General features: G+C 45.8%; 3 protein-coding genes across 6 annotated transcripts in view; 1 reads left to right on the top strand and 2 right to left on the bottom strand.

Moving 5' to 3' along the window:
* NUP88 (nucleoporin 88) overlaps positions 1-640 on the bottom strand; it is a 15775-nt gene extending 15135 nt beyond the window's left edge. The window contains exon 1 of the mRNA XM_037880782.2: positions 189-640. Within this exon, the coding sequence (XP_037736710.2) occupies positions 189-557 (369 nt within the window). The 5' untranslated portion in view covers positions 558-640. The remainder of the gene's footprint in view (positions 1-188) is intronic.
* Positions 586-13517, top strand: RPAIN (RPA interacting protein). 4 transcript variants are annotated; one of them, XM_037880461.2, is made up of 8 exons: positions 586-715; positions 2578-2766; positions 3634-3697; positions 4614-4728; positions 5378-5441; positions 6007-6141; positions 6971-7041; positions 12797-13517. In XM_037880461.2, the coding sequence occupies exons 1-7, from the start codon at positions 638-640 to the stop codon at positions 6998-7000; spliced, it is 675 nt and encodes a 224-aa protein (XP_037736389.1). In that variant the 5' UTR covers positions 586-637; the 3' UTR covers positions 7001-7041; positions 12797-13517. The 4 variants fall into 4 exon arrangements, with proteins under 4 accessions (XP_037736389.1, XP_037736391.1, XP_037736390.1 ...); XM_037880463.2 differs by lacking the exon at positions 12797-13517 and adding an exon at positions 9357-10067; XM_037880462.2 differs by lacking the exon at positions 12797-13517 and adding an exon at positions 9354-10067.
* Positions 8140-15498, bottom strand: LOC102935877 (complement C1q binding protein). The gene is made up of 6 exons (XM_037880459.2): positions 15199-15498; positions 13097-13247; positions 12396-12483; positions 11707-11802; positions 10563-10685; positions 8140-9219 (listed from the first exon to the last, which is right to left on the bottom strand). The coding sequence occupies exons 1-6, from the start codon at positions 15431-15433 to the stop codon at positions 9070-9072; spliced, it is 843 nt and encodes a 280-aa protein (XP_037736387.1). The 5' UTR covers positions 15434-15498; the 3' UTR covers positions 8140-9069.

Genomic DNA, 15498 nt, shown 5'->3' with positions numbered 1-15498 from the left:
CCCCTCAGACCCCCCCCCCCAGTACCTGGTACCGGCCCAGCTCCCCGGCTCCGCGCCCCTCAGACCCCCTCCCAGTACCTGGTACCGGCCCAGCCCCCCTGGCTCCGCGCCCCTCAGACCCCCTCCCCCCCAGTACCTGGTACCGGCCCAGCTCCCCGGCTCCGCGCCCCTCAGACCCCCCCCAGTACCTGGTACCGGCCCAGCCCCTCGGGCTCCGCGCCGCTCAGGCCCCGCAGGCTGAGGGTGCAGAAGGCGCCGAGCTCCGCGTCCCACAGGAACAGGTCCGCGTCCAGCCCGAAGATCAGGCTGCGGGTCGGGCCGGGCGGGCTGGGTCTCTCCGCGCTCTGCTCCCGCAGCCGGCACAGCACGGCATGGTGCGGCAGCGCCGCCCGCCACTCGTCCGCCGGCTCCCCCTCGGCCGCCATCGCCGCCACCCCGGAACAGCGCCGCCCTCCGCCAGCCAATCGCCGGCAAGGGCCGGCTGGCTCCTCAGAACTACCGCTCCCAGCGTGCACCGGGCGGGGGCGCAGAGCGGGACTACAAGTCCCAGCGTGCATCGGGCGGGGGCGCAGAGCGGGACTACAAGTCCCAGCGCGCACCACGCAGGGCCGCGGCTGCGCTGGGTTGTGCGGGCGGCATGGAGGCGCTCGGGCAGCGGCATCGCGCTCTCTACAAGGGGGCCGCAGCCCCGCCCTGGAAGGAGACCTACCGCCGGGTGAGGGAAGGGTGCCCCCCCCCGCCGGTAGAACGCGGGGGAGCTCAGCGTTCGCGCACTGGGTACATTGTAACGATTTCCCCATCCGGCGACGGGCCGTTCTGCGCGCTGCCGGCCGACCCCCACCGGAGCCCCGCTGCTCCGGGCTGGCTGCAGCTGAAGGGCAGGGGGCAGGGTTCCCTCCCCTGGGCCTGGCCCGGTGTTTTACTGGCCGAGGTTGGGAAGGATGCGAGATCCAGGTGGCAGGATTCCCATGCCCACAGGCTGGGAGGGGAGCAGCCCTGGCCCGGGTGGGGAGACCTGTTAATAGGAACAGTTACTTTAGTAGTGTGGGTACAGTACCATTGGCACCATCTTGCAGACCGGGAAACTGAGGCACGGAGGGATTGCGTGCTCAAGACTAGAACCCAGGTCTTCTGACTCACCAGGCCAGCGTTTATGCACTGGGCCCTGTTGTCTCCCTAACACCATTTTCGAGGCTCGGAGCATGGGCGTGTACCTGACACGGGTCACTCCTGTCCCTGATGCCTGTCCCTTATGTGGCGTGAGGGAGACCCTGGTGCCCGTTTACCTTAAGTGCACCAGGTTGCAGCTCTTTTCTGGCTCCTCCTGCACGTCTCCCCTGACCTTCTCATGCATGCACACCCTATATGTGGCCCCACAAAATCACAGGACCTTCCTCTTCAGCCTCCTCCGAGCGATGGCCAAAATGGCCATCTACCACACCAGGGAGAGGGTTTTGGCTGAGGGGGTTCTCTGCGACTGTGGGGCCTATTTCCAATCCTCCTCCTGTTCACGCATCCAGGCAGAGCGCCTCTGAGCGGCTCCCTTGATACCTTCGAGGAGCAGTGGATGCTCTCTGCTCGGGTGTCCCCTTCAGGTTCCCTTTTTTTTGACCCTTTGACCTTCACACCTGCCCTTGTTATTTTTTTCTGTTGTCCCCTATAATCATTTAGTCCTGGGCTCATTGGCTCCTCCCCCTAGGCTGGGGGAGGGCCCTTTAGCCATGGGTGGGCTTGCACCAGCCAACCTCCCCAGAACCCAATAGGACCCTTTTCAAACAGATATAAGTTAGTCACTGCTTTGCTTTCAATGGCACCCTGAAAGCGACCTAGAAGGAAGAGTTGAATGGTGACCTTGTGCGCTTAGTGGCAGTGGGGGGAGACAGGAGCTGTTCTGATGGGCAGCTGGTGAGCCTGAAGCCCTGTAGGGCTCCAGAACAAGTTTCCTAGCTTCCTACTGCCAGTAGGACAACCTTGAGAGATAAATATTGTCAGGCTCTGATTTCAGGTCAATTCTCCTACTACCAACTTAACTTCTACCTTACCACCAACTCCAGACTATTCTTAAAAGAGAGAGAAGGGAGTGGGGACAGTATATACAGCTAGCTGATGGCAGAACAAGTAATTTCTAGCCAGAAAAAGCCAAAGAATTGCCAGCCAAGTATGTATCTGAGTTGAGGTCTGGCGACACACATAGGGGTTGTCATAGCAGCACCATAAAAATTTGGTCCCTGTGTATTAGAGACTGGGCAGAAAATACAGCTGTTTCCCTTGACTTACTTTCAGAATGGAGAGGTGAGATCCCATCTGCCCAGCCAAACTGGATTAAACCTGAGCTCTTGGCTTCCTGTAGACCTATCTGCTAATGGTCTAGGAGCCTGACTGCTCTCTGGTTCTGTCTACCTGCTCTAGCTGGGACTTCTCAAAAACCATGTTACTATTCCAGTCCTGTAATTTCTCAGTTTTTTTCAGTTACATCCCTGAGCTGTAAAATCAGTGTCTGGTTGCCCCGTTGTCCATCCAAAAGAAGAGGCATGACACTAATGAATCCTGCATCCTCTATTTTGTCTTCTCTCAAAGCGCTGTGTGGAGAGACTTAAAAACAGTCGTGCCAAGCTGCTGGATAGATACCGCCAGGCTGGGGAGAATGTGCACTGCCATGCGCCGGGTGCTCTTCTCGTGCAGGAGGTGATGGAGGAGGAGTGGCAGGCCTTGCAGTCAGTGAATGTGAGCCTGCCCTCCCTCAGGAGAAAGGCGGCGCTGTCACAGGTCAGTGAGCTGGATTCTTGCGCATCATCTTGGAGATGCCCTATGCGTGGCTTCCCCATCGAACGACATTATAAACTGCATCTCCATCCTCAACCAGAGAAACATTTATTATTAACATTTATAACACTTCAGTCCCTCTAATGGGCCTGATCATTCCTGTTATGTGCAGGCCCTTACACTTTCAAAAGCCTGTTTACTTTAGGGCTCATCTTTAAACTCTCTGGGCTAATCAGGTGCTATCTCAGGGTCACAGATATGCACAGCCCTCCATCTTCTCATCTCAAGATAATGTACATCTATTGTTATTTATATCTAGTACCCTTCTCCCCCACTACCCAAAAAGGTATCTAGCTGTAATGCCCTGCTTTAAGGATCTCATGCCTCTGGCTGGTCAGGATTTGCACAGCTCCGAAGTTTTGAGCTGCTTCAGCCATATGAGTGGAGGATCCAACATCAGGAGCTACTGCCACTCAGTCCCTTCAGCACCAGTTGCATGTGAATCTTGTGATTCTGGGTGGTTGGTTGGTTTTTTGCCTGTTTTTTAAAGATTGGTGTTATTTGTCCAATTTCTTAGAATGACAGACCCACAAATGAATATAAAATGTTAAGGTTTGACGTTAAAGGGGATTGGAGCTGTATTTCCTTGAAACTTCTATCTAGCTTTAAAGGAGTCTGGAAACCTCTGCTTGCTAACTGCAAACAACCCATGGAAGTTCAGGAAACTCCCACTATCCAGTTGCAAAGGCAGCAGAGTCACTTGTTTGATTACACTGGATTGTTTTAATGCAGTACTGTCCTGCTGATGTTGTGAAATAATGCTCCCCCACTTGCCTTAAAGAGAGGAATACTGATCGATGTATGTTTCAGGTGTTGGAGGACCCCGATGAACTAGCAGTACTGGAGGAAATCCAACAAGAGTTGATCTCACAAGGTAGCTTTTCAAAAAACATATTTTTGATATTGACGCATGCCAATACCCTACGTGAGTCATTTTTAACCTTCCTGAAATCCTAGTCATCCATTTATTTGAGGCTGAACTTTCTTCTTGGTTTGGAAATCATGTGATTTCCAAAGGACTCTTTTAAAAAGATCTATGATCTCAGATGCTTTGGGATCCTGGTAGGTGGTTGGATGTGATTGGTAGTTTTGCTTTGTTACAACTCCAAGAGTTGAGAGTTAAATCATGGGATGTGTGAGAGGCCAACGAAGAACATGAGCTTGGACTGTTAGCAAGAGCTTTAGTTCCCTTGTGAAGGGTTGGAAGATCCATTGCTGGATAAGTAAAAGTGTCCCAGTATTTCCATTAAGAATAGAAAACATGAAGGTTATCTGTGATACAGAACAAGTGTTCTGAAACCTGATAATATATAAAATATTTGATTTTTGCCTCTCACCCGAATTTGACTTTCCCGTGAGCAGTCAATGACCAAATGACAGCCGTAATGACACACAACAAATCTCCTTTTGTATCCTCTGAAATGAGAGTAGTCTGAGCACAGAACTGGGATCCAGAAGCTTCAGGCTCTGACACATCACGATCTCAGTTTCCCTATCTAAAATAGGAGGATGTGAGGTGCAGTTGATTAATGCTTGTAAAATTTGAAATCTTTGGATGGAATGTGTAGTAGGCAGTTAGATTAGGATCATCTAAAGATTTTCAGTGGGCAACATGAGTAAAGATTTTAAGTCAGAATCCCCTAATGCTTTTGTAGCTGATCCAAAGAAAGACAAGTTACAAATAGTTACTAACCTAGATTTCTCTCTGCCTAGCCATAGCAATTTCATCTTGACATTTGCCTTAGGTCAGTAGCCAGTGACAATTGTGGGGTTTTTTTTTTTTTTAACAGAACAGTTGACAATAGAAGAATATGAACGGAGTCTGCAGTTCGACCAGGAGTGCCTCAATGCAATGCTTGACGGCTTGGACACAGGCAACAAGATTATCTGTCCAGTGTGTAAAAGGTGAGGTGTGTTCCGGTCATCAAATGCTATATGTTAACTAACTCACCAGCCAGTAGATCTTCTGAATTCACCCAAGTATGTGATGTTGTCAAAGCTTAAACATCTTTTTATGCATGCTTTGTAACAGCTGGTGATTGGCTGATGAAGTCTAGCTTCATTCATTCATTCATTCTTGCTGTAATAAGTAAGAGATAAGTGAAGAGATTCAGTTATCACTGGAATGCAGCCAGCTGTGTAACTCAGTAGGCCTTTAACAGCAATATGCTGTAAGAAGTTAAGACCAGACCTCATATTTTGTGTGTAACATGACTTGAACACCTCAGCTTTATGCTTCTCTTCCATACCATTCATTGCATGAAGCATACTGTTGGGTATGCTGATGATCAAAACAGCCTTAAGTGGTACAGGGGATTCTGCAGTGAGTTGATAGTCATTCTGTGGCTGGAGATGCAGTTTGGCCTCTTGCATGGAGGAGAAAAAAAAAAAGCAGACCTCTTTCTCTAGTAAGGGTTTGATTGTTACAGTTACTCAGAAGGCACAAATCCGGTGTGTGAGAGATGCTTCCAAAATCTAACTTCAGTCTTGCTGGAATTCAGTGTTTTCTCTTCTAGTTGTCCGTCAAGGTTATCACATTGTGTTCTATTTCTAGGAATAACCTGACTGTGATGAGTCATTTGGTTTTATGCCAGTGTGGATTACACATCAGCACACAGGTAAACTATAATTTAAGTGTTGTAGCACCTGAGAGTTCTGGGCAAAGTTGCCTCTCTCATGAATGCTGGTGACATGGTGCATTCATGTTTTTGTGCCCCCCTGTCTTGGTCCTATTTTGCACCCATACAAGCTTGATGGGAAGGTGGCTGTGCAGAGCTGTGGTTCTCAAACTGTGGTCTGTAGAGCCCATCCCAGAAGTCCATTGAATGGAATTGGAAAACCAAGCAGCAGGGCCCTGGGAGAAGATATGGGCCTATACATTCTCTCTCCTACTAAGCAGCATATAGAACAAAAAAAAAAAGGCGAAGAAACCCAGTGTAGTAGCAGTTTGCATCTGAAGTGAATTATCCAGCATGTGGAGCTGTGCAGTCAGAAATGCTAGTTCTGAGTTATGTAAACTTGCTGCAAAGCGAAAAGGAGGACTTGTGGCACCTTAGAGACAACAGATTTATTTGAGCATAAGCTTTCGTGAGCTACAGCTCACTTCATCGGATGCATTCAGTGGAAAATACAGCAGGGAGATTAAAAGCACAAGATGAGTTTCTTACCCTATTTCTGTCTCAGGGTATGACAGAACAGAAGCTCCGGTCACTTCTAGAAGACAGTGTAACAGAACATTGTCATCAGTGTCTTCACAATCCTGAGTTCTCCATCACTAGTGGAATGGAGGGAGAAACCAATCTTCTCATGAGCTGTCCGGTGAGTCTAAATTGCCAAGGGAGTCTTGGGGAAGCACCCAATTCACGTGTGCTTCTCCATGTAGTAGGCAAAAACAAATCAACCTATTCAACTTAAAGGTTGTGCTGTTCCCCCTTCGACACCCCCATCCCCCAGACACACCCCTTTCGGGAAGCTTCTGGGTTTGCAAAAACACGGCATTTTTGTGAGGAACATGACAGTATGGTTTCGTTTCCATTTTCGAATTGGGCTACTTGTCCTTTACATGTATGATATGCAGTATGTGTTTCCCATGGCGTGTAACACAAATGGAACTATTGGGTTAAGTAATTATCTATCTCCTGAATAAACAGGTTATTTTACTAAAATCAAAGATGTCTTTATAAGAATATATTTTTTTTAAAATATAAGTTACTCTTCATCTTTGTTTCCTTTTTTCTAGTTGTCTCACCTTTAGACAACCTAGTGATACTGACTCATCTGTGTTTTACTTTCTGGTTCTCCTGCACTAGCACAGTGCTGCAGAGTTTGGATTGCAAACACTGCAGGGAATGCTTAAATTTAAATCCACAAGACTACTTTTCATTTCAGTAACAAGCTGTGAAACCATTTTGATGTCAGCATACTGAAAGCTTGTTTGTAGAAGTCCCAAATGTTAGACTGAAATCAACATAACCTTTAGACATAGTCGGGTCCCCACTTGAATTTCTCCCTGTGCATAGACCAAACCAAGGCTTAGTAGGAGGTACCTCTTAGCATTAGTGCCCATGAGGCTTGACCTTGTTCTAGTGTTACAATTACTGTTGTATAGTCTATACCTGTAAGTGACTGGGCACTTTCTTTTCTAAAGGTCTGTGACTCTTGGACAGTCCTCCTGTAACTTCAACCCTGCTGGGGTTTCTCCATGGAAAGAATACACTAGTAAGATCCTTCCTTCAGCCTCTAAGCAACTTGGATGGCATCCTGCACATTTTTTTTATATTTAACTGTATATAATTTTGTACTTTAATACCGGATATCAAGCAATATTGGCTTAATCTGCACTTTTGATAGCTAAATAAATATCTGAAATGAGATGTGGCTGTTCACAAATGAGGCAAGCCTCCCCACAATCTTGAAGTCAGCACAAGCCTTCCCATAACTTACTGCTGCCTCTCTGGCTTTTCATTCATTTCCTGTTCTGCAAAAAGAAGGGGCTCTGTCTGTCTCAGCTTGTGTAGTTACATGTGACATACTTTAGAGCAGGAGGTGCCTGCTCCACAGTTGATGATGGAAAATTTCAGTTGTGAAATGTAAGTGAACATACACAAAGAACAAAGGTACCATTTTAGACAAACTGGCACTTACAAAAATTACACTAAAGTCTCCCCTCTCACTGGATCTAATGTCCCCATCATTGCTACTGCAGCTGAACCCCTGACCTTTATCATAGGAAAGGCTTTAATACGTACCAGGTCCAAACAGTAAAAGCATATGTGCAAGTGAATAGAAAGTGTGATATAGCGCATCTTTAACCTCGAGCCAGACACAAGCTACGACTAGCATGCAGTGACAAATGTGAAATGACATAAACTCAACCATCACTTCCTTTTGAGTGTATAGGGTAGTAGTTTAAACTAACAGTTATGATACAGTAGTGCCCTCTTTATCAGAGAGTAGGGCAGTCACATCTTATGTTTTCAGAATCACTGATGTGACAGATCCATGCTCCTGGGGAATATGGCTGGTAGTTTTCAACAGGACTGTGATAAGGATAAACAAAACAACCTAGATGCACTCTCAATCTCAAATGCTTCAGTTATAGCACATCAGCCCCAACCATTCTAAATAAAGATCACTGTAGTTTTGATTTGGTGCTGACTGAGTGAGCTAAACAGCTGGCATATAGAAGAACTCATGCAAGTACAGCTAATTGAGCTGCCAGCAGGGTTATGAAAAACCCAACCCAAGGATGGAGGGTTCCTATGTTTATTTAACTTGTATTAAACAATGTATTTGAAAGATTAGATACTAGAAATGTTGAATTCCAATTTTAATGTGTCAAGGAAAACAAACATTGATAAAAAATGTTAAGTAACCAGATAAAGGGTAGTGCTCCTCTGAAATACTACAGTCTGTGCATGCTTAACATTAACCAATATGAGCTAGGCCTTCCAAGTTGTCAGGAACTCAATCTAGTTCCTGTGATCAGAGTTTCCTTTCAACAGTGCAGTCAAATTGATCTAGCGAGCCTAGTTTTACTACATCATATTTAGAATCCACTGATGCCAACTATTTATCCAAAAATGAGGAATAGAGGCAAGGGAGAGGCATCTTCACAATGCACAAGTCTGCCTGCAAGATTTGTCACGCGGGTATCTAACCATTAGGAAGGGGCCTGAGAAACCAACTCCTATAAGATGAAAGTCAGTGTTGGCAGCTCTGTCATCAGTCTGGATAAGATCTGAACTATTCATCTAGAAACAATGCTTCCCCTTCTGCCTTCAATCACCTTCTGTGTTACGGCAAATTAGTTTAACAGTAATATTTTATAGACTACCATAAATAAAATGCAGTCTGTAAATTTTAAGAACTCAACTTCCCCACGACCCGCAGAAAGGCATCTGTGACTTTAAGTATTTGCCTCTGACCAATTTACACCACTTCTTAACCAGCAACAGTAAAGCAGAAAGAAAGGTTTTTTCTTGAGCGGATTTTATTCTTCATGTCATTATAATCATGTTTCTTAATTGTACAAAAATACCCAAAAGGGTGTGAGAATGACATAAAACTTAAAATCCAGGCTGCAACATAAATTAAATTTGAAATGCAATCATTGAGAATCATTTTGTTTTCCATGATGTGTTTATCCCACTTTGAAGTTTTAAACTTACTGGTGGTATCAGCTGCGGGTAAGAGCACTGCTACAGGGTATCCATGGTTAAAGGCTTTGACTTTTAATTTCCCAATCTACTGACATTTGACAAAGCTTTTAAGGTCTTCAAGGAATCTAATGTACTCCTGGTGCTCCAGTGCAGTGCTGAGCTCAATTAACTCATCAGCAAATGTGTTGTCCACTCCTCGGTCAGCCAAGAAATCCATTAAGTGGTCATACAGAGCCTGCAAGAAATTATTAAACAAAGGATTATTATAGATAAGCATTGCTTTTAAATGCCCTTTTGTATTTCATTTTCCACTCGGAAGAAGTGAATGTCTTTTCCCAAAATGGATAAAGCCTGTTTCCTTCCTCACAGCAGGCCTGAACTAGGAGCAAGATTTAAAGGAGACCTCTAATGGATGGATCACACTGTTATTTTCTACTAAACTGCACCCAACTGTAATACTGAGATGGTGTGATGACAATGTAAGCTAGTAAATCAAGTCTGTTGAAGACCATCTGCATCACCAAAAAGCCTTTTATCCCATCCAAGATTCTCTTTGTAATGCTGTGTATTTAAAGTTCGGACACAAGTTATTTTCAATACTGTCTGGCCAGCATGGTCAGAAGACTGGTACCAGAGGTATAGACCTGTTCAATTAAGGTTCAGTTCCTTTCCAAATTATACATTGCATTTTTTCATGTTCATGTATTTTTAGAGTTGCAAGTAGACTTGTGTGATAATTCCACCCCAAAGAACGCATTTTGTCCTAAGCAGTAAATGCAAACCAGGGACGTAGAAGACCTTCCCCTTTGCCAAATCTGATTGTTTATGTTTTAAAAAAACCCAAAGCTAACCATCAGCATCTCAACCTCTGGCATTATCAGTAGGACTGTTCCAACCAGAGAGTCACACTTCTTGATACAGGCCTGAGCCTGCAAAAGGACTTGCACATACCAACCCTTCCTCCAACATGGATTTCCAGTTAAATCACTGGCATTTAGAGGTATCAGCAGGTGCCTGGTGAGGTTTTTGGTAAATACACACAAAATATGCATAATAAAATATGCCAGTAACACACAGACAGAAGAACATGCATGAGTGTCTGCTAACTTTACCTTAAATCATTTGTCAATTTTTCACACAACTGGGATAATTTCACTAACAGATACTCAGTCCATTCTACAGATGAGCCTGCAGACCTCTCACTGACTTCAATTTATCTTAGGTACATAAATGGCCCCCATCACAGTAGTATCTGAGCACCTCAGATCTATATTCATCTTCACAGCATCCCTACAAGGGATAGCAGTGTTGTTATCCCCATTTTACAGATAGGGAACTGAGGTACATAATTGCCTAAAGTCACACAGGAAGCCTGGGGCAGAAGTAGGGAATAGCAAGTCCTAGGCAAGGACCCTAACCACTGGACTCTCCTTCTCAAAGAGAGCTCCTCACCAAGAAGCAATCCCAGGACAGGGTTCCTGGTGACTATATCAACATCTAGAGAGAAAATCAAATGGGATGAGTTGAGCTAAACTCTAATGCAGTCTAGCATGCTACGCAGGTTTTAGCTGCACCTACCCAGTCAAGAGAGTCTGTGCTGAGAGTGTAGTTGGTGTCCTTCCAGTCTGATTCTCCAGTGGGCTGAAAGCTGACCTCCCGAATTGAGAAAATGTCACTCTCCTCCTCTTCCCCATGTCCAATCTGACACAAGAAATGAGATCTGTGAGGAAGAATTGCCCAAACTGGAGAGCACCTTCAGCCATTACATTCTGGATCAGGAACGTTATTCAGCTGGTAAAAGCTATGGAGCCTAACACCATATGACTGACACATGGTAAAGCTGTGTACACTTGCAGTTTTTGCTTATTAACATGCTTAGGAGTCTCTAGTTCGCCTCTTGCTGTGTACATGTGGTAAGGACACTTGCACAAAGACACACAAGTTGCCATAACGGATCAATCCACCATTATTGTTGCCCATTATCCTGTCTCTGACAGTGGCCAGTACCAGTTGCTTCAGAGGAAAATGTACAAAATCTTCTAATAGACAATTCTGGAATATCCCAAGAAGAAGATTCCTCCTAAATGTTGTCAACTAGAGTCTGGCTTATACTATGAAGCATTAAGATTTATATCCCTTCTAAGGATTTTATTAAGTTTTTTTTTTTTTTTTTTTTTAAAGTCAAATGCAACTGCAATGTTCTCAGCAGAAAAGATGTCTAATTTATTTTGGAATTCTACTACTCTTGGTCTCAATGACACCTAGTGACAATGAATTCCACAAGTCAATTATGCATTGTGTAGAAATATTTCCTTTTATAAGTTTTGAATTGCTGTCTTTCAAGTTACGGTACACTGCTAAAGATCGCTGCTCACTTCCTTCTGCCTACTTTGTTCAGCAGAAGCTATTAGAACAGAGGAAAGCAAGCAGCTATACTTAGGGAAGTGAGATCAGGATATACAGAGTGGAGTGGAACTTCCCGGCTCTGCAAACACTTAAAACCTTTTATTGTGTCGCACTGAACAAGATGGTAATAGGACTGTCTATAGATTATGGAAGATTATATATGTTGTACAGCAAAATCTTGCCTGATCAGACAAGAGGAATAAGACGAAGGCAAAATCATGCCACAGTCAGGAGGATAATGCACTCTGATTCTGTACACATTGTCCCACTCAACACAATTACCAGTGGTTCACTTCCTCCAAATCATGATACCTACCTCATCCTCAGGATAGTGGCAGTCAAGCGCAAGAGTCTGTTTGGGATCATCTTTTGTTACTTCTACAACAAAGTTAGGAGTCGATGTAAGTTCAGGCTATGAAAAGTAAGAAGAAGATCACGTTAGTATTGGACTCCACCTATGCTAGGTAACTACTTTCTACACAAAGACCAGTGGGAAAAGCAGGTAGTGTATAAGCCAACTGCTACAAACCTCAAACTGGTTTGTTTTTAAGACACTACAGAGATTCCTTGAATATGTCTAATATCGGTGTTCACAGCAAAGCAAGTTTACACCTCAAAACCATCACATCACTCACTTTAAAAGTGGTAAGTGATACTATTTACTAACTACTGTAATACCGGCTGATTAAATCCCACCATCACCATAAATATAGATGACCTTATAAAAGATCAAGGGGTGTGTGAATATATCTATGGATTAAGATTTTTTTTAACTGTACTTCATCACAGCAAGTTGCAAAGGTAGCCATAAGTTCAAACATCTGAGTCCCTTCATCTTCGCTACAAAGGATCCTCTTGTACGGGCACATTTTAGGCCTACCAGGTGTCTTTCTTCCTTTGATATTGCAATGAGAGGGTAGTTAAATGGTAGACCAGGCAAACGCCTAATGTCCTGCTCTACTACAGCGTACTTATTGAAAGGGTACATAAAGGCTGTACATTTACCTCCTGTTCATCAGCTTTCTGTCCTTCTTGTGGCTCTTCATCAAATGTTGGTGGAATGCTGTTGTTAATGTTGAATGTAACTGTAATCCTTCAACACAACATAACAAGAGGATGAGATTAAATACCAGATAAAAGCCACACTAGTTGAACAACTGATATGGCTCTGTTCCTGCTCACAAAGTTTCAGGTGCTTATTCTATCTGTGATGTCAATAAAGGGGCCTGAAGTACATTATGCGCTTCACTGAATTTCCCCTGCACTTCGTATGGTGTGCTACTCTTAAGGATAAATTTTAAGATAAGACCACTGCACAAAGTTTAAACCCCATAAGTTCCCTGTATTTATGAACAAATGTATTCTCAGTTTACTAGGTTAAATTCATGTTTCCTGTTCCCCCCTAGAGTGAAATGGTGCCATGAATCCTGAGAAGACACAGGGCAAGCTACAATGGCAGAGTATACCACATTGCTCTACAGGATGGAAAAATAAAGTGACTTCAAAGCTTTTGTAATCTCCACTTGGCCTGGATGACAGCACAAAGTGACACTGGGAAGCAGTACTAAGTTAATAGCTTTTCATTAACACAACATCTATCATGGACAAGACGTGCTTACCCTGCTTCACTGGAATTTAAACTAAGTCCTTATATTCACTGACAAGATCAAATATCAGCTCAGCAAAAAAACCCATCTCACGCTTACCTCTCACCAGCTATTTTCCGCAACAATTTGGCTTCAGTGCCATGCACTTCTAGCTCCCACCCTCCAGACATCTTGGGCAGGGATTTATTTTTCTGGATCTTCTTCTCCTCTTTAATTTCATCTATCAGAAACTCTGCAAATGCTTTGTCCCCTGGGAGGAATAAAAAGAGATGAAGATATTAAAACACCTGAGTTAGAGAAATATTGTTCCCTAGTGGCTAGAAGAGAAAACGAAGTTAGGCCTCCAGGATTCTATTTCTAGTTTAGTCACTGACTTGACCAAATACCGTCTGTGTACCTCAGTTTATCCTGGTATAAAATGGTGATGGTGGGGAGGTAATACCACATACCTTATACTAAGATTAAAAGGCCTACTAGTTCATAAAAGAGTTTATAATGTTCAGCTGAAAAGCACTATATTGAAGAGGGCAAAGAATTAAAGTGTGTGCAGAGTGATGACGTGTAAGAGCCCGTAATTTGCCAAAGGGGCTGAAGTTCTGTACAAAGAGTTAACTAACAAGTCATTACTAAAATACATTATTAAAAGCTGTTCTTTCAATACATACAAGTATTGATACAGGTACAATACACGAGGAAAAAAGCACCTAAATTATTAATGAAGTGAGCACAAGAACTTGGATGGAATCACTGGAGTCTTAAGCAGGGTTCCTAGTGACTACAATGGACCTCAGGCATCAGAATCTGCCCTACAGGGCCTAAGTGTGAAGTCAGAGGGTAATAATCCCAATGTACCTCCATGACTGAGACTTGATTACAATACAGATAAATACCTGTTTTACCATCCATCCAAGGAGCTCACATTGCTTTGCAAACATTATGTTTCATAAACCCCTTCCATAAGGCAGGTGAATTATCCTTATTTCACCACTGGGTTTGCTGAAGTTAACGCGGGGGAGAGGGGGTAGGGGAGGGAGAAGAGAGACAGGACTGACACATAACAGAAAAGTTAAGTTTCAGAGTAGCAGCCATGTTAGTCTGTATTCGCAAAAAGAAAAGGAGTACTTGTGGCACCTTAGAGACGAACCAATTTATCTGAGCATAAGCTTTCGTGAGCTACAGCTCACTTCATCGGATGCATTCAGTGGAAAATACAGTGGGGAGATTTAAATACACAGAGGACATGAAACAATGGGTGTTACCATACACACTGTAACAAGAGTGATCACTTAAGGTGAGCTATTGGGGGGGGGGGGGGAACCTTTTGTAGTGATAATCAAGGTGGGCCATTTACAGCAGCTGACAAGAACGTCTGAGGAACGGTGGGGGGTGGGGTGGGGGTGGAATAAACATAGGGAAATAGTTTTACTTTGTGTAATGACCCATCCACTCCCAGTCTCTATTCAAGCCTAAGTTAATTGTATCCAGTTTGCAAATTAATTCCAATTCAGCAGTCTCTCCTTGGAGTCTGTTTTTGAGAAAAGTTAAGTGACTTGCCAAGGTCACACATTTTGTCAGTGACAAAGACAGGACCAGACTCCCACAGACCCAACTCCCAGTTCTGCTAGAGTGTACATAAACCTCCCCACTGTATTTTCCACTGAATGGGTCCGATGAAGTGAGCTGTAGCTCACGAAAGCTTACGCTCAAATAAATTGGTTCGTCTCTAAGGTGCCCCAAGTCCTCCTGTTCTTTCTGCTAGAGTCAGACATCTGCCACCCATCCCCACCCCGCACCTGGATGCGCAGGAGAGTCTGGGCCGAGGGACTGCTGGGAGGCAGAGGACACAGGAGCCCCGGGACACGGTCGCGCCCCAAGGGCACACACCGGCTTTCAGCTGCCCAGTGTGACTGAGCGAGAGCCCAGGAGGAAAGCGCAGCCCCCCGCCGCCAGGCAGGGAACATCCTGGACACACACAGGGGCCGCTCACGGCGGCGGATCTTCCGGGGGAGGGAGCCCGGCCCCTTCACCGCCCCGGCCCGGCGGCCAGTCCCGGGCCGCAGCTCGGAAGCGGCGCGTCCGTCGGGGCGTGTGACCTGCGCGCTGACCGCCCAGGCCAGGCAGGACCCGGGGGGACGGGCCCGCCCCGGGCCTAGGAAACCCCGCTCTTCTCCCAGGCCGCCCTCCCCGCGGCCCGCCCTTACCCTCGGTGTGGAGGCCGCCGCAGCCGCAGGACACGCCGGCGGGCGGGGGCCGCAGGAGGCCGGGCCGCTGGGTCCCGGCGGCGTCCCCGCGGAGCAGCCAGAGGCTGCGGGTGAAGGGGCGGGCGTCGCAGAGCAGGGCCGCGGGCCGCCGCAGCAGCGGGGAGGGCGGGAGGCGCGGCGGCAGCGGGCGGAGGGCGGCGGCGGCGGCGGCGCGGAGGGCCCGGGCCAGCAGCATCCTGCCGGGAGCGCGAGGCCGAGTGAGGCGGGGAGGCGGCACGTGCGGGAGCAGAGGACAGGCGC

The sequence above is a fragment of the Chelonia mydas genome, chromosome 17, assembly GCF_015237465.2.
Source record: "Chelonia mydas isolate rCheMyd1 chromosome 17, rCheMyd1.pri.v2, whole genome shotgun sequence".
Lineage (NCBI taxonomy): Eukaryota > Metazoa > Chordata > Testudines > Cheloniidae > Chelonia > Chelonia mydas.
Note: the sequence above shows the minus strand (reverse complement) of the source record. Positions and strands in the feature narration are given on the sequence as shown.

Excerpts from the sequence above, each read along its gene's own strand:
- LOC102935877 (XM_037880459.2), bottom strand. The coding sequence starts at position 15,433 with ATGCTGCTGGCCCGGGCCCTCCGCGCCGCCGCCGCCGCCGCCCTCCGC. Across the intron at positions 12,484-13,096 it reads CGGAAAATAGCTGGTGAGAG|GATTACAGTTACATTCAACA; the intron begins GTAAGCGTGAGA and ends GTTGTGTTGAAG. Across the intron at positions 11,803-12,395 it reads AGAAAGCTGATGAACAGGAG|CCTGAACTTACATCGACTCC; the intron begins GTAAATGTACAG and ends TACTTTTCATAG.
- RPAIN (XM_037880461.2), top strand. The coding sequence starts at position 638 with ATGGAGGCGCTCGGGCAGCGGCATCGCGCTCTCTACAAGGGGGCCGCA. Across the intron at positions 2,767-3,633 it reads GAAAGGCGGCGCTGTCACAG|GTGTTGGAGGACCCCGATGA; the intron begins GTCAGTGAGCTG and ends TGTATGTTTCAG. Across the intron at positions 3,698-4,613 it reads ACAAGAGTTGATCTCACAAG|AACAGTTGACAATAGAAGAA; the intron begins GTAGCTTTTCAA and ends TTTTTTTAACAG.